This window comes from Typopeltis vanoorti, chromosome 15 (assembly GCF_054136105.1).
Source record: "Typopeltis vanoorti isolate ZY-2024b chromosome 15, IOZ_Tvanoo_1.0, whole genome shotgun sequence".
Classification (NCBI taxonomy): Eukaryota; Metazoa; Arthropoda; class Arachnida; order Uropygi; family Thelyphonidae; genus Typopeltis; species Typopeltis vanoorti.
In genome coordinates this window covers 110,620,051-110,639,341 of record NC_143563.1, presented here as the reverse complement: position 1 = coordinate 110,639,341, position 19,291 = coordinate 110,620,051, and the positions used below count along the sequence as shown (strand labels likewise).

The following is a 19,291-nucleotide window of genomic DNA, read 5'->3' as shown; positions in this document are numbered from 1 at the left end:
TACTTCCATCCTGCTGATATTATTTTTCCTCAGGGCCACAGTTTCTATAGCATATGTCATAGCTGGCCTCACTACTGTCCTATAAATTTTGCCTTTCAGATTGATCGACACCCTCTTATCGCATAACACTCCAGCCATCTCCCTCCAGTTCCTCCAACCCGCTTGTATCCTGCATCCCACTTCCTTCTCAGCTCCTCCATCTTCTTTCACTGTTGAACCTAAGTTCTAAAGTCTCTCACCTTCCTGATGACATTTCCTTCCAGCTCCAGATCTGTTTCCTGGCTGCCACCCACTGCGCAACACACATACTCTGTCTTACTTCTGCTCAGTCTCATACCTCTCTCTTCCAGTACTTTTCTCTATCTTTCCAGTTTAGTTCCCGCTTCTTCTCTTGAATCTACACACAACAAGATGTCATCTGCATACAACATTGTCCAAGGCGCATCTTCTCTCACCTCCTCTGTTACCACCTCCATCACAATATTAAACAGAAACGGACTTAATGCTGACCCTTGATGCAAGCCAACTGTTACTTGAAAACTTTCTGTCTGTCCCAAACAGGTCCGAACCCTTGTCTTCACATTTCTGTACGTTTCCCGCACCAACCTGACATATTTCTCTGGCACCTTCTTCTCCCTCAGACACCTCCAGACTTCTTGCCTTGGCATTCTATCGTATACTTTCTCCAGATCAATAAATACCAGATGTAGCTCCCTTTGTTTCTCTCAATATTTTTCCATCATCTGCCGTAACCCAAAGATAGCATCTGTTGTTGATCTACCAGGCATGAAGCCAAATTGTTCCTTTGCAATCTCCACCTCCTTCCTCAATCTACCATCAAGAACCCTTTCTAGGATCTTCATTGTGTGGGACATCAACTTTATTCCTCTGTAATTTTTAGTCTTGTGCATCCCCTTTACCCTTGTAGATGGGGACAAGAGTACTCTCCCTCCATTCCTCGGGTATATTTTCCTGTTGGCAAACTTTCATGAACAGGTCCCACAGTAGGTTAATTCCCTCTTCCCCCAGTGCCTTCCATGCCTCCACTGGAATTCTGTCAGGGCCCACCGATTTTTCCATTCCTCATCCTCTTCATGGCCTCCGTCACTTCCACTCTACTGATGTTCTGCACCATCCCCTCAGAAGGCTGCCCATCTCCTCTGAGAGTCCTTGCATTTTCCTCATTAAAAAGTCCCTCAAAGTATATTTTCCATCTGTTTCTTATGTCCACATCCCTCCATAATACTCTTCCTTCAGCATCTTTGATCTGCCTGTAAGATGTCCTTCGCTGCTTTATTTCTACATTTTGCTAGTTGGTAAATTTTTCTCTGTCCTTCCTTTGTTTCTAATTGATCATACAGATCTTGATATGCCATGGCCTTCGCCTATGCCACAACTTTCTTGGCCTCTTGCTTTCTCTCTTTGTACACCTCTCTGTCCTCTTCCACTCTTGACTCATCCCACTTCTGCTTTGCCTTCCTCTTAGCTGTCACTTCTACTTGTACAGGGTGTTCGGGATAAATTTGACATATTTATAATTAATTATATTTTTCCGTAAGTTACATGTATTAACACACACTTCTCTTCATTTAAAAGTTTGGACCCTTCTTCATTCATATACAAGATGTCAGAAAGGATGGATAGCTGGAACCCACCTGAATCATGGAAGAGAATAACTTGTATCATGATGATTCGTGCCCACCATCAAAATAAGGATATTACGACTGCTGCCCAATGCTCCCTGAATACAGTAAAAACAATCAGGCATGAACTAGAGACTTGCAATGGTGACTACGAGGATGTAGCAAGAAGAAAGATCCCTAGCAGACGATCTGATTGCGTTCGTACAGCAGAATTCCTCGCAAATCTGCAGGAACAGGTGTTGAAGAACCCTGGCATTGGAATTCGGGCTTTGTTCGTGGAGTTGCTAACTGTAGTCAAGCCCTGGATAACAAGGGTAGCCAATGGTAGGCCGTATGTATGGCAGCAGGATTCGGCCCCTTGCCACACCTCTGGGAAAAGTCAAAAATGGTTGTCTGAAAATTTCTACGACTTCACCAGTCCAAATGTTTGGCCTCCAAACTCCCCAGACCTTAACCCCATGGATTATTTTGTATGGGGCGCAGTTGAAAAAGACACCAATCGCACTTCCAGTAATACAAAAGCCCAGTTAATGGATAAAATTAAAACAGTTTTTGCGGCCCTTCCCAGGGAGACTGTAGCATCAGCTTGTTCGAGGTTCCGAAGCAGAATTGAAGCTGTGATCGATGCTAATGGTGGTTATTTTGAGTAAATCTTGTTGATAGTATTGTAATTAACTCTGCCTGTAATGTTTTTTTGTCAATTCATTAAATTTAATAGATACAAAGAAGATTTTCTTTTTCCTTACGAAACTGTCAAATTTATCCCGAACACCCTGTACATCATTATTCCACCACCAACCCTCCTTCTGCTCTCTAAACTTTCCAGATGTCTCACCAAGCACGTCGATTGCACAGCTCAGGATTACTTTTGAATTATGTTTCCACCAATCCTGTACACTTTCCAGTCCATCCGAAATCCTCTCTGACACCCTCTCCCTAAAACGATTCCTCACACTCTCCTGTTTTAAGCGAAACCACTTAATTGTCTTCATCCCACGGCATCCAGAAGTTTTTATCTTCGATCTTATTTTAAAGTCTGTGCACAGCAGTCGGTGTTGTTGTGCTACTTGATCTGTTGGAATTACTTTACAATTTGTCACAACCTTAAGATGTTTTCTTCTAGTCAAAATGTAGTCAATTTGTGAGCTGTTGTTACCATTCCTAAATGTTATCAAATGTTCTTCCCTCTTGTAGAAAAACGAGTTCACAATTGCCAGATCAAACGCTACTGCAAAGTCCACAACCCTCTCTCCTTCCTGGTTCATCATTCCCACTCCGTGGCCACCATGCACCCTTTCACAGTCTCTATTCTGTCTTCCTCTGTGTCCGTTCAAGTCTCCTCCGACAATCACCATCTCATTTTCTTCCAATTCCCTCATTTCTTCATCTAACATGTTCTAGAACTCATCTTTTTCCTCTGCTGTACAACCAACTTGCGGGGCATATATACATAATATGACCACTCGCTCTTCTCCAAGACCCAATTTCATTCGCATGATCCTGTCATTCCTTCTACCTACGTCCAGTACTTCACCCTTCATTCTGCCACACACCACAATTCCTACACCATTTCTTCCCTCGTTATTCGCTCCAGAGTAGAACAGTTTATATCCATCTCCCAGTTCCTTTGCCTTTCCCCCCTTCCACCTTGTCTCCTGCACACATAAAATGTCCAACTTCCTCTTCCTCATCATGTCTGCCACCTCTCTTCCACTTCCAGTCATGCTTCCAACATTCAGTGTTCCCACTCGCAACATCCTGTCCACCTGCTGGGCTCCTTTGTTTAACCGCACCCGCCCTTGATGCGGTAGCCCTCGTCCATTTCTCGCAGCTGTAAGGCGATGTGGCTGCTAGTCGCTGGTACGCCCTGGCCCTTATATCATTTTCTCTTCGACTCATAATCATAGTTTGAGCTGGCATTAAAGTTTTCCGACCTGATGCGCTTCCTGACATCAACCCTCGCATTTATCCAGGCTTGGGACCGGCACCTATTGAGGCTAGCTTGCCTCCTTCGGTGGCTGCATAAGATGAAATGACTTAGCAAGATAGGAAAGACTCACCCCTAACCCTCGGATACTCTAATAGCATCAAGGGGAAGGAGCAAGGAGAGGAGAAAGAAGCAAAGAAAGAAGGGGAGGGACCAGTCTACAGAATAATATAACAGATATACATTACATGAAGTAAGGCATGGTCCAGCATCAGGTACCTCGGGTTTGCCATGCCCGTACTCACTAAAGTGAGCCCTTGAGGTATTGTCATATTGCTGCTTTCATTTTGTAAATCCACACACTTCCTTTGAATGAATCCCTGAAATAATTTTTGTTAGATTGAAAGCCAGTCTTCATCCCATTTAAAACACACCCTTTCACATACACACTGTTTAGGTCTTAGTCCTGACATAAGTGTTCCACAGCAGTTCATGAAAAAATTCAGCCTGTCTGGAGCAGCTTCATGAACTGCTGGAGATGTTGTAGCCTGAGAAAATAAAATAAAATAAAAATCACTAAATATAAATTCAAAATTGAAAACACAGCTTGTAAAAAAGAAAAAAAAAACTTTGTCATTCTCACCAAGCCTTTTAGGTGCAACTTCCACCTTTAAACTTTAACTTCATTTGAACTGATACATAATCACTCAAAGGCAAAACTGACTTCTTTGTATTGTTATTGTTCTTCTCCAGTTTCTTCATAGATAACCTACTCATAAATGCTGTGTAGCACATTAGTGGTACATTAGAATAAGTCATTTTAAATGGCTCATTCTACAACAGGACTAATACAAGATGACAAAAGAATAAAAAGAATGGCATAGTATAATGGGATTAGCTAAACAAATGGAGAAACCAGTTTCTCTCAACATTTCTCACTATGACAATTTCTTATTTTGTCCTGCCATTAGCAACAAACTACATGATAAAAGGACTGCAAGTAAAAAAAAATGTTGTATACATGTAATCTATATCTCTCTTTAAAATTACACCTACACACATATGCCATAAGGAACTATGTTTATATGCACTGGAGATTGGTTATTGTTATGGCTATTGCAATACAGCTATGATTGCAAGCTCATCCAGTTAAGTGTTGTCCTGAGCATGGGATTATCACACCTCTTAATGAAGATAATTGATGACTAAGACTTCTTATCCACTTTTCTCCAACTGTATCATATGCTTCACATCCGCTTCCGGGTGTCAGTTGTTAACATGCCTTGGCTCATAGGGAAGTTAAAAAAACATTTTCCAGAGCTGCATTCAGCATCTTCTTGTTCAGTTACAGGTGCTGCTCCATTGTCATGGTTTTATTTGAATATATAAAAGAGGAGTCTACAATATTTTGTTAAAAATATTTGCTTTCATGCATAATGTACTAAATGGCTAAATCTTTCTGAACTCTCTGAATAAAAAATTATATTTCCTTAATGTAAGCTCTCACATGGAACACCAGTAATATTTCCAAGCCCATCTGAAGACAACTAACAATAACCAATCCCCTGTTCCATTTTTTACTTTCAGCAGCAGTACAAGGAACTATTTTATTTTACTGAAATATTTAAATCCAGTTGCTCTGACAATGTAGCAACTTCTAATCTTTTAATCTTTAAAAAAAAAGGTTTGTATTAAATATATTCATTTGAAATAAAGAATTGAAATATCCTACAGAGTTTGAACTAGTTTAAACTTTTGTTTCCTTATAGGAAATATTAGACCAGTCTGTAACTTCAGGGAGTGGATCTGGATTGCCACTGCTGATCCAAAGAACTCTTGCTCGACAGGTTGTTCTTGTAGATTGCATAGGTTAGTATGTATAATGGTTATGTATATATATGTGCAGGGCTTGAAAAATTACGTGCTAGCTTACCAGTCAGGCAAATATCTCACTAGTCAGGTGTCAACTTGGGTGGAACTCTAATATGTCATTAGGTAACTTCTCCATGAAATCCAATGAATCCATTGCTAGAAGACTATAGTCCCCACAACTCACCATCAGTAACACTTAATTCACTATCTGCACAAGGCCATTGTAACCCACTAAGCAACTAAAGCAATGCCTGGGAACTGTAAGTTTGAAGGACAGCATAAACAAACAAATTTCTCAACCATAAAAACACCCATTTTTTTGTTGGTAATTTTACATATGTTCTTGAATTTATAGGAGACAAAACAGCCCTTACATAGGGGACAGCATATACCCTAACAATGATCTTGATCCACACTACACCATCTACAGCCCACTAATAATATTTTTTTACTAAGTGATAACCATGTGTTATTCATAATTCTGCATTACTTACACATAGACACAGTTGAAAAATTATTTAATTAAGATAAATTAATCATGGATCATCGTCAGTGTAATTTGGAAATGAAAAACTTAAACAACAGCGAAGGTATATGGAGAATGGAATTTCTTGTAATGATGTGCATGTAATAAAACTTATAACTAAACAGTATAGTTCTTAATAATAATTTCCCAGATTTTTGGCATAGAGAATCCATCATTGAGGTTGAGATTTGGGCAATGCAGAAGTATTTCAGGGGTGCTTAAGGGTCAAAGCTGTATAACTGAGAGGAGACCTCCACATAGCCTTTAAAGGAATGCGGAGAACCGACCAGGGCTTCTGACCTAATGTCCAATCCTCACCTTCTCGTGGTGCACCCTGTTGGGTATCTACTTTGATACTGAACGAACGAGGATGGGCTGGCAATTTGGGATTTAGCCGACCAAATTGTATTCTTATTGGTTAAACCAAAATAAAAAATGATGGTACAACAAGACAAAATTTCATGCCGGCTGGGGCGTCGCCCGGTTAAACAAGGCCCCCGTTGTTTTCACCAGGGAACCAGGGCGAACAGCGAAAAGTCAGCTACTGGAACAAATCTGAAAACAAACCCCAACTCAACATCACCAGAGTTAAAGATCGGTACTATCAACGTAAGAAGCCTGAATGGCAAAGAAATGGAGCTAGCTGAGGAATTAGATAAGTACCAGATCGACATAATAGGGGTGACTGAAACAAAAAAGACCAAAACTGGTGAGATCTTTCTGAGCAATAAATACAAAATGTTATATTCAGGCAATAACAATCAAGGAAAAGAAGGAGTAGCCATAGTATTCAACACAAAATACGAGGCTAATCTTCTTGAATGGCAGTCAGTCTCAAGTAGAGTAATGTGGGCAAATATGAGAATGGGGAACTGGACAATGAGACTTATTTGTGCCTATGGTCCCACAGAAGGTTCTACTAAGGTAGAAGTGGAGGAATTTTTTGAGGCTTTAGAAAAAGCAACTGACACAATGAAAAAGGAAAAGTTGGTCCTTGTTGGGGATCTAAATAGTAGAGTAGGAAATGATTGTGAGACATACAAAAATATTTTGTGAAAATTTGGAGAAAAGAGCAAAGCTAATAATAATGGCAAATATCTGTTGGATTTCTGCTCAGGACATGGACTGGTTATTACTAACACCATGTTCCAACATAAAAATGTGCACAAATTCACATGGAGAGAAGAGGCTAGGAATAAGAATAGTCTCATTGACTATGTTATTGTTGATAGTGATGTTTTCTCCCTAGTGCAGGACACCAGAGTGTACAGAGGATTTGAAATTGGAAGTGATCACTATTTAGTCTTGAGCAGGATAAAATTGAATTTCATATTGAAAAGAATAACATGTAAAAAAGTTTAAAAGCGAATAAAAGTTGAGCAGCTCTCAGATGTGAACTGTAGACTAAAATACAGAAATATTATTGAAAAGAAAATGAAAGAGTTTGAGAACAGGAATCAAACCTTGGAGATTCAGTGGCAAACTCTGAAGGAAACATTCATTGATTCTGCCAGAGAAGCATGTGGTGAGGTTGTGTGCAAGGATAAAAAAATCAGAACTCCCTGGTGGACACAGGAAGTTAAAGAGGCAGTGAAGGAAAAGAAGAAAGCATATCAAAAGTTCTTGGCAAATAAGTCAGCTTTTACTCTTACAGAATACAGAGACAAATGTAAGAAAGCTAAACAGTGTGTAAAACTAGCTAAACAAAAGTCATGGGAAGACTTTGGCAAGAATATAGAAAATAAATATCAAGAAGGTGGCAAAATATTCTGGAGGTTGTTGAAGAAGCTTAAGAATGAAGGAAAGAGTGCTGTAAAAGGAATTAGAGATGATAAAGGTGAAATGAAAACAGGAGAAAAAGATATCCTTGAAGTATGGAGTAATTACTTTGAAAAACTGCTAAATGAAACAAGCAGTGATGACAGCACAGTGATAAAAAAACACTGACCAGGCATGCAATCAGGAATACATATCCATACTTGAAGTAGAAAAAGCCCTTAAAGGCTTGAAATGTGGAAAGGCAGCAGGAGTAGATGATATTCGACCAGAAATGCTGAAGTATGGTGGTATAAGAGTCTTACAGTGGCTGCACTGCATAGTTCAGAAAGCCTGGACAGAGGGACGAATTCCCGATGATTGGAGTAGAGCTCTCATAGTACCCATATATAAAAAGGGAAATAAAACTGAATGTGAGAATTACAGAGGTATTTCCCTACTGAGTGTTCCTGGCAAGATCTATGCAAGTATACTTGAGAAACGGTTGAGAAGAATTGTGGAAGAAAAGCTTGGTGAAGAACAAGCTGGATTTAGGCCAAATAGAGGCTGTCAGGATCAGATCTTCACTTTACGACAAATAGTTGAGAAAGCATGGGAATATAACAAAGATCTGTATTTAAGTTTTGTCGATTTGGAAAAGGCATATGACAAGGTGCCAAGAGAGAAGCTATTCAATACGCTTCAGTTATATGGTGTCAATGGGGCATTATATCAAGCAATACTTAGTCTTTATTTGAGTTGTGAGTCAGCAGTTAGAATTGAAGGAAGTACACGAAGATGGTTTAATGTTAAATCTGGTGTGAGACAAGGATGTACATTATCCCCTCTGTTATTCATTATCTATATGGATCACATTATGAAGGAATGTGGTATTAAACCTGATGTCAAAATTGGAGATGTTAATGTCAGCTCTTTGCTTTATGCGGATGATGTTATACTTCTAAATAAATCCGCTACAAGTCTGCAAGATTCTCTGACTAAATTGAATAGCTGTTGTAATAGATATGGTATGAAGGTCAGCAATAAAAAGACAAAGACAATGAAAATAGGCAGAATCATTGAAAATGTCAACTGTGTTGTGAATGGAGAACCCGTGGAACAAGTAAAACATTTCAGCTGCTTAGGCACAATTTTTACTGAAGATGGTAAACTAAATATAGAAATAGACAACAGAATCAGCAAAGCTGGTATCGTGGGAAGTCAATTGAATAAATTCATATGGAATAAGAAAGAAATTAGTCGGAACACTAAACTAGCTGTATACAAGACTGTGTTCAAACCAATTTTAACTTATGGATCTGAGAGCTGGGTCAGAAGTAAAACACTTGACCAAAGACTAGAGACCGCAGATATGAGAGTCCTGAGAAAGATTAGAGGCGTGAACAGATGGCATCAATGGCAATATCATATTAAAAATGAGGATATTAGGAAAGAACTTGACATTGTCAGCATCCAGGAATGCGTTAGCAGAGCTAATCTCAGATGGTATGGTCACTTAAATAGAATGGGAGAGGAAAGATTAGCAAAACAAGTGTTCTCTGCCAGGTTGGCAGGAAAACGACCCAGAGGAAGACCAAGATATAGGTGGATTGATACGGTACAAAGTGCCTTAGACGATAGAAATATAAGATCTGATAATGTTGGAGTCTTGACAAGTAACAGACTGATTTGGAGGAAAATTGTAGATAGGAAGTTAGTAATGATGTAATTTTTTCATGTAGTACTGTCATATCCTGTATACCCCTTGAGGGTACATGGCAGGAATTTGATGATGATGATGATGATGATGAGAAGTATTTCAAAACTGTCTTTAAAGAAACACTCATGTTTATAAGAACATCTATAGTAATTTGGCATCATTCCAAAAGATCCTGTGGCTAGTGTTAGTAACTCCACATTCTGCTAGACCTGATTTGTTCCATTTCTTGGAAGTAATTGCCTCCGTAGCGCAATTGGAAGAATAGCAGTACATTGCACCCTTCGATTAGAAAAGGCCTAAGTTCGATTCTTGTCGTGATGGGAGGAATCTTTGTATGGACTTTTTCAATTGAAGGTGAGTTAGCCGAACTCATACAGAGATAGCTTTATCCTGCATACAGACAAATCGGCCCTTCAGAACACATGCAATTTACAGACAAAAAATACTAGCTGTGGTGGTGGTTGTGAGCAGCAGATGGCGCTGATGTAGGTTATTGGTAGTAGAGGTTTGGTATAGTAGTGGAGGCAGAGAGTTGTACATTAAGTGTCCTCCCACGATGAGTCTTCAGACTCCTTGGACGCATCACGAATAATAATAATAATAATTTAAGGTTGATGTTCAAAGAAGTGTATAAAAACAGATCAGCATGTTTGTCCAAAGTGGAATAACTTGCAGTTGCATGATATTGAATACATTTCAGATAACAGTAGAGGCAGAATTTTATCTTTTGGAGAAGGTATCATAGAACTAATCGAAGCAATAGGCTTGAAAGTTGTATAAATATTAAACTTCTTTAAGGTATGAGAAATGCACTCTGAAATGCCTATAAAGTACACGATGGCAATTCTGTGTGAGTCCTGTTCTAATAGAGGGAATAAAAATGGTTGATAATCTTTTCTGTTGTTTTGGGGTTAACTGTTGAGAAAATGGCTGTTTCTTTGATTGTAGACATTTCTTTATGAAGTAGATCAAACAAAGAACAGATAATATGAACTCTTGAAAGAAGTTGTTAGAGGACACAAATTTTTTATTATATCAAAATGTTTTCCACATTTAGATTTCATGCATAATATTAAAAGTAACATCTCTTATTTGACATGTAATGATAGAAATCAATTACATTTTGAAGTTGCTAAAATTATTCCTAATCCTTAATTTCTACCTTAAATATCTCATATGCAGAATTTGAAAGCCCTATGATTTTCAGAGAATAAAAATCCTATTATAACCAAAGCTAATGTAGGCAATATCACTGTTATTTCTTACTCTTCTGATTATAAATGAAAAGTGGATATTACTGCTCATGTATATTGATCATAAAACCTATATATTAATAATATCAAAAATTAAAGATGTGAGACTTCGTTCCACTGATTTTAGTAGGAAGCTTTGCTTTTTACAAATGTTCCTGTAGTTGACACCCTAGAATTTTTATCATCATCATCTAAGTTCCTATCAGATATTCTAGACCTCTTCAAATTAATCATTAATTCTGGATATTTTAGCTGGAATGAAAAACTTTGTAGACAAATGAAAAGTATTGCAATGGGCTCCTCGATTTCTTCCATCCTTGATAACTTCTATTCAGAAGATAAAGACTTGAAGATAAACAACTTGAACAACTTGAACAACTTGAAGATAAAATTTCAGTGATTAATCCAAAACTTTCATGGCTTTGTCATGTGGATGATATCTTTGCTTGTGAACAACTGGACTTATAAAAAATCAAATAATCTTCATTACAGAATCAATTTCACTATGGAACTTGAATCAAAATGGACTATATATTTCCTTAATAGTCTTAAATTAACAGATGTTGATAAGGAAACATCAAATTCTGTTTCTCACAAACTTTCCTGCTTGAGTCAGTATATCCATCAGACTTTGGCTCACCATCCCTCACAGAAATATGACATTATAAAATGACCTCTTTGAAGAGCTCATATTATCTGTTCTTTGTCTGATCTGCTTTAAAAAGAAATTTTTGCAATCAAAGAAACAGCCATTCTCAACAATTACCACCCTCTATTAGAAGAAAAAATTACAGATTAATGATCCTGCACACTAAAGGCATTTCAGAGCACATTTCTCATACCCTAAAGAAGTTTAATATTTACACAACTTTCAAGCCTTTCAATTCAATTAGCTCTATGATATCATCTCCAAAAGATAAAATTCTGCCTCTACTGCTATCTCAAGTCCATTCAGTCTCATGCAACTGTAAGTTATCCTAATTTGGGCAAACATACTGATCTGTTTCTGTATTTTTTATAAAAGATTTTAATTGTAAACAAGAGTTTCGGAAAATATGACTAATGTAATAATCTCTCAGCATGCTGGATAAATGGCAGTGTCCTGAATCCTGAGTCATATTTATTTAAATATACACCCAATTCTCCATTTACACGGAAAAAATGGTGTAAACATTACCTCCAAGAAACAGAACAAATCAGGTAGAGCAGAACATGGAATTACTAACACCAGCCACAGGATTCTTTGGAATGATACCAAATTATTACATAGTTGTTCTTATAAACATGAGCATTTCTTTAAAGAAAGTTCAGGACTGCATCATCCAAATCTCAACCTTAATAAGGGATTGTCCATGCCAGAAATTGAGGAAATTATGAACTATACTGTTTACTTTATAAGTTTTTATCATATGCATGCACACTTCATTTGCTCTTAATAGTATCAGTAACTATTACCTGCCTATCTTGCTGCTGCATATAAGGAGAGATTCCATTCTCATTAATTTTCAACTATATTACACTAATGATGATCCACAATACATGAATTGAAATATTTGTAATTATTCTATCTTTATTAAGTTTTCAACTTTGACTGTGTGTGTATCATAATCGTGTGTTTCCAGATCTGGTCAATTTACAAGCCTTTTTATTAATGCCATAACTAAGTTTTATTCTATGTGCCAGATGAAGTTAAAATGTTGATACTGATATACTAGTGTGCTTATCAATCTGTGAGACATTAAAACTCATACATTTTATCAGTGATATGACAGTAAGCAATAAACATGTAAATTGAGAACGCATTAAACAAAAGATTAAACAGTGAAACTCTTCTGATTTTTCTTTTTGTCAACTAAAAATTCTCACTCATCATGAATGAGCAGACAAGCACATTTTTCAAGCCCTGTGTGTGTGTGTGTGTGTGTGTGTGTGTGTGTGTGTGTGTGTGTGTGTGTGTGTGTGTGTGTGTGTGTGTGTGTGTGTGTGTGTGTGAAGTTCAGAGAGAATAATTTTTTTTATAAGAGATTTTAATTGTAAACAAGAGTTTCCAATTAAAATCTAAATATACACCCAATTCTCCATTTACAATTAGATTGGCTCCAGAAAAAATGGTGTAAATGGAAACCATATAAAAAAGAATACAATGCACATGAAAAAATAGAAGAATGGTTCCAGATATGAAAACCCGATACGAACAATAAGTTATTTTCAAATAAAACATGAAAATCATTGAATAAAACCCTATTTAATTTTAATGGAATATTTTTTTTTATTTTAAATACTTATTTAAAGTATATACATATGAATTTTTTTTAAAGAATATAGTGTGTCACTAATAAAACAGAAATTCGAAAAGGCCCAAATACACCCATCATCATCATCAAATTCCTGACATGTACCCTCAAGGGATGTCCAGGATATTATAGTACTACATGAAAAATTTACATCATTACTAACTTCCTATCTACAATTTTCCTCCAAATCAGTCTGTTACTTGTCAAGACTCCAATATTATCATTATCAGATCTTATATTTCCATCATCTAATTCACATTGTACCGTATCAATCCACCTATATCTTGGTCTTACTCTGGGTTGTTTTCCTGCCAACTTGGCAGAGAACACTTGTTTTGCTAATCTTTCCTCGCCCATTCTGTTTAAGTGACCATACCACCTGAGATTAGCTCTGCTAATGCATTCCTGGATGCTGACAATGTCAAGTTCTTTCCTAATATCCTCGTTTTTAATATGATATTGCCATTTATGCCATCTGTTCATGCCACTAATCTTTCTCAGGACTCTCATATCTGCGGTCTCTAGTCTTTGGTCAAGTGTTTTACTTCTGACCCAGCTCTCAGATCCACGAATTAAAACTGGTTTGAACACTGTCTTGTATACAGCTAATTTAGTGTTCTGACTAATTTCTCTCTTATTCCATATGAATTTATTCAATTGACTTCCTACCATACCAGCTTTGTTGATTCTGTTGTCTATTTCCATATTTAATTTACCATCTTCAGTAAAAATCGTGCCTAAGTAGCTGAAATGTTTTACTTGTTCCACAGGTTCCCCGTTCACAACGCAATTGACATTTTCAACAATTCTACCTATTTTCATTGTCCTTTTAATGCTGACCTTCATACCATATCTATTACAACAGTTATTCAATTTAGTCAGGGACTCTTGCAAACTTGTAGCGGATTTATTTTAAAGTATAACATCATCCGCATAAAGCAAAGAGCTGACATTAATATCTCCAATTCTGATATCTTGTTTAATACCACTTTCCTTCATAATGTGATCCATATAGATAATGAATAACAGGAGGGGGATAATGTACATCCTTTTCTCACACCAGATTTAACATTAAACCGTTTTCCTGTACTTCCTTCAATTCTAACTACCGACTTACAACTCACATACAGACTAAGTATTGCTTAATATAATGCCCCATTGACACCATATAACTGTAGCGTATTGAATGGCTTCTCTCTTGGCACCTTGTCATATGCCTTTTCCAGATCGACAAAACTTAAATACAGATCTTTGTTATATTCCCATGCTTTCTCAGCTATTTGTCGTAAAGTGAAAATCTGATCTTAACAGCCTCTATTTGGCCTGAATCCAGCATTTCTTCCACAATTCTTCTCAACCGTTTCCCCAGTATGCTTGCATAGATCTTGCCCACAACACTCAGTAAGGAAATACCTCTGTAATTCTCACATTCAGTTTTATTTCCCTTTTTATATATGGGTACTATTAGAGCTCTACTCCAATCATCACAAATTCGTCCCTCTGTCCACACCTTCTGAACTATGCAGTGCAGCCACTGTAAGACTTTTATACCACCATATTTCAGCATTTCTGGTATAATATCATCTACTCCTGCTGCCTTTCCACATTTCAAGCCTTTGCTGACTTTTTCTACTTCAAGTATGGATACATATTCCTGACTGTATGCCTGTAGAATGTTTTTTACCACTGTGTTATCACTACTTGTTTCATTAAGCAATTTTTCGAAGTAATTACTCCATACTTCAAGGATATCTTTTTCTTCTGTTTTCATGCAACCTTTATCATCTCTAACTCCTTTTACAGCACTCTCTCCTCCATTTCTAAGCTTTAACAACCTCCATAATATCTTACCACTGTCTTGATATTTATTTTCTTTGTTTTTGCCAAAGTCCTCCTATGACTTTTGTTTAGCTAGTTTTACACAGTGTTTAGCTAGTTTTACATTTGTCTCTGTATTCTCTAAGAGCACAAGCTGATTTATTTGCCAGGAACTTTTGATATGCTTTCTTCTTTTCCTTCACTGCCTCTTTAACTTCCTGTGTCCACCAGGGAGTTCTGATTTTTCTATCCTTGTAGACAACCTCACCACATACCTCTCTGGCTGAATCAATCAGGGTTTTCTTCAAGACTTGCCACTGAATCTCCAAGGTTTGGTTCCTGTTCTCAAACTCTTTCATTTTTTCTTCAAATAATCTTTGTGTATTTTAGTCTACAGTTCACATCTGAGAGCTGCTCAACTTTTATTCGCTTTAAAACTTTCTTACATGTTATTCTTTTCAATACGAAATTCAATTTTATCCTGCTTCAAGACTAAATAGTGATCACTTCCAATTTCAAATCCTCTGTACACTCTGGTGTCCTGCACCAAGGAGAAAACATCACTATCAACAATAAGATAGTCAATGAGACTTTTCTTATTCCTTGCCTCTTCTCTCCATGTGAATTTGTGCACATTTTTATGTTGGAACATGGTGTTAGTAATAACCAATCCATGTCCTGAGCAGAAATTCAACAGGTATTTGCCATTATTATTGGATTTGCTCTTTTCTCCAAATTGTCCCAAAATATTTTTGTATGGCTGACAATCATTTCCTACTCTGCTATTTAGATCCCCAACAAGGACCAATTTTTCATTCTGTCAGTTGCTTTTTCTAAAGCATCAAAAAATTTCTCTGCTTCTAACTTAAGTAGAATAGAACCTTCTGATGGACCATAGGCACAAATAAGTCTCATTGTCCAATTCCCCATTCTGATATTTGCCCACATCGCTCTACTTGAGACTGCCTGCCATTCAAGAAGATTTGCCTCATATTTTGTGTTGAATACTATGACTACTCCTTCTTTTCCTTTGATTGTCATTTCCTGAATATAACATTTTGTATTTATTGTTCAGAAAGATCTCACCAGTTTTTGTCTTTTTTGTTTCAGTCACCCTATTATATCGATCTGGTACTTATCTAATTCCTTAGCTAGCTCCATTTCTTTGCCATTCAGGCTTCTTATGTTGATAGTACCGATCTTTAACTCTGGTGATGTTGAGTTGGGGGTGTGTGCTTTCAGATTTGTTCCAGTAGCTGACTTTTCACTGTTTGCCCTGGTTACCTGGCAAAAACAATGGGGGCCTTGTTTAACCAGGCGATGCCCCAGCCAGCATGAAATTTTGTCATGTTGTACCATCATTTTCTGTATTGGTTTAAGCCAATAAGAATACAATTTGGTCGGCTAAATCCCAAATTGCTAGCCCATCCTCATTCATTCAGTATCCAGATAGATACCCAACAGGGTGCATCACGAGAAGGTGAGGGTTGGACATTGGGTCAGAAGCCCTGGTCGGTTCTCCGCCTTCCTTTAAAGGCTATGTGGAGATCTCCTCTCAGTTATACAGCTTTGACCTTTAAGCACCCTAAATACTCCCATGCATATGGTTATTAGTTAAATTTTATTTGCCATCACTTTCTGACAGTAGCCACATTCTTTTGTGTGATACTGGAATTAAATTACTTCCATCACTTGAAACACTTTGGCCATCCTGTTTATACTGCAATGGTTAAATGTTTTGATCAGTATAAGGAACTAAATTAGCACTAATTTCTAATAATTCTGAAGGTTGATTTTTTTTTTACCACGAACTCTGTAATTATTCATATTGTGCCATACATGATTTCAGTTCACGTTTAAACTGTTCAGCTCGTTCAGTATTTGGATCTTGTGTAAGAAAATGAGTTTGCAATTTACTAGCCATTTGAAGCCCTTCTTAAATAATCCTGCAGTGAGTGAAATCTCTTCATCATCATCATCATCATCACTTTTTTCTTTTTCATCGAGGTTCTCAAGGACAGCTTCTATTATTTCGTCATCACTAACAGTCTTGTCAACCATCAATTCTTCAATATGTACAGACGAAAAATCATCAAATCCTTCTATGCCAACTGCATGTGCTAATCTGGTGATATTGGATTGTACCTTTTTTCTTTTTCACACATTCTGGCCAAGTAGCTTTCCAATTTCTTAACAGAGAAATAGAAAATTTCTTCCTCACATCAATAACTGTCAGTAAATTATCATTATCTAGTTTATCCAAAATGTATTGGAACGTTTTTATGTAGTAAGTTTTGAAGGTAGCAATCACACACTGGTCTAGTGGTTGTATTAAGGATGCTGTATTAGGCAGCAAAAAAGAAAATTCCACATTTGGGTGTTCTAAAACAGGATGGCCAGGCTCATTGTCTGTAATCAATAAAACTTTGAAGTCCAGATTTTTTTCCATCAAATAGTGTTTTGGAACAAAACACTATATGATGGAAACATCGATGGAATCATTCATTAAAAATTTCTTTTGTACCCCAACTTTTTTTGTTTGCCTTCCAGTGCACTGGTAATGTGTTAAAAGCCAACCTTTTATTGCCCGCAGTCTTAGGGATCGATTAATGAGTAATGGTTTTAATATACGATCTCCTGAAGCATTACTGCAAAATAATAGATCGTATGATCCATAGCTGCTTTAAAGCCACCAACACTTTTTTGTGATTTCGCTATATAAGTTCTATTTGGCATTTTTTTTTTCCAAAAAAAAAAAATCTAGTCTCATATGCATTCCAAACTTGATCAGGAGTGTAGCCACCATTTTCAATAATTCAAGTTTAAGTACATATGTACCATTCTAAAAAATTATAATTATAATGGAAATATCCTTTTTAACAGAACTAAATGCAAACAGAAATTTTAAAAATAAGCTACATTTGAACCGTGTTATTTCGAAATCATGTAAAAACAGCCATGTAAAAAGAGAATTAGCTGTACTTATATGTGTCATATGATTGATTTCATATGACACATATAAGTACAACCAAATCTAAATAAATATGGTTGCATTAAACTTTCGAAGATTTGGGAAACATTAATCATCGGAGATCCCACCTTACATTCTAGGCCACCTACATTGGCCCATAGAGGCTCACCACCTAGATAGGACTTCAGAGTCACCCACGTGGTTAGCTTAGTATTGTGTGGTGTTTGAGTGTATGTTACATTAGTTTTTTTTGTAATTCCTGAAGATGTCTCAGTGACAGACGAAATATAGGAAGTACTGAAATCTGTTTTCCGCGTGCTGTATCCATTCCATTAAGCCTCCAACATGATGACTTCCCATCCATTCTGATCCTACAGCATGATAGATTAATAAACTAACAAGCTTATAGGTCGTGTCTGTTGTTTGGATGATGATATAAGAAAAAAGTTGACTTGGCATGGACATTCCCCTAGGTTATATGGTTTCACAAGATCTATAAACTGAGTGTCCCTTTAAGACCAGTGGTTGATTGCATTGTCTGTTCAGCTTATAAACTCTGCAATCTGCTTTCCTTCTTATTCTCAGCATTCATAAAATTCTTCTTTACTTTTATTAGCCAAAGATAAGCTTCCTCCTTTAAACTTTCCAGGTGTGTGCCATATTCCTTGGTCAATCCAGAGGATTTGTCACTATTTATCATGAAGAAAATTGTAACATTTCATAGGCCTGATCAATCTGACTTCACAGAGCATGCTATTTCCTCTAAATAATAAGTCCTTTGGGAAGAAAAAAAAAAACAAGTCCTGTACAAGAGCATATGTTTGATGAAAAGGGTTTACAAAGGAAGCCATGAAGCATTAAATTGCCCTAATCTTAATATCTCCATTATGTGAAGTAGCACTCTGAAATTAGTTTTGTCTTTATCCTTTTTTTGCCCTAGGAATAATTGACTTTTGTTGCCTTACTAAAATGGTGTCACTTTGTTTTTTTAATTTCTAGTGGATTAGACCCTTGACCTGGCCTAAAATTATTCAAAATATAATTTGAATATCAGCTCAAGAATGATCCACAGGATAGAAAGAATTTATGAGAGTTCTGTACGAATCCAAACATTACTGTCTAACTGCTGATCTATCACTATCTTCTGAAGTGGTCGTGAAAATTTTAAAGAAGTTGATACGAACTCACATACAGAAACAGATTGACAGACAAGCTGTATTCAGCAGTGAACAGCATGGGTTTACAAAAGGGAAGAGGAAGTCGATTTCCTCATATTTTATAATGTTACTGCTAAATTGGATAATGGGAATGGATACATTATGATGCTGTTGGACTTGCTAAGCCATTTTATAAGATACACTTATTCTATGTATCTCAAACCCACAAAAGGTTGTGAACCTATAGTACATCAATACTGCACCTGTTGTGGATATGGAATTTTTTTAATCATGTTTATTTATTTGTATTTTATTATTATTATTATTATTATTATTATTATTTTTACTTTTACAT

At 36.7% G+C, this 19,291-nt stretch overlaps 1 protein-coding gene across 2 annotated transcripts in view; it reads left to right on the top strand.

Moving 5' to 3' along the window:
* The window catches only part of LOC150099077 (activin receptor type-1-like), a 201,119-nt gene that overhangs the window by 120,401 nt on the left and 61,427 nt on the right, over nt 1-19,291 (top strand). For both annotated transcript variants that reach the window (XM_090404904.1, XM_090404905.1), the window contains exon 5: nt 5,340-5,439. In XM_090404904.1, the coding sequence (XP_090261030.1) occupies nt 5,340-5,439 (100 nt within the window). The remainder of the gene's footprint in view (nt 1-5,339; nt 5,440-19,291) is intronic.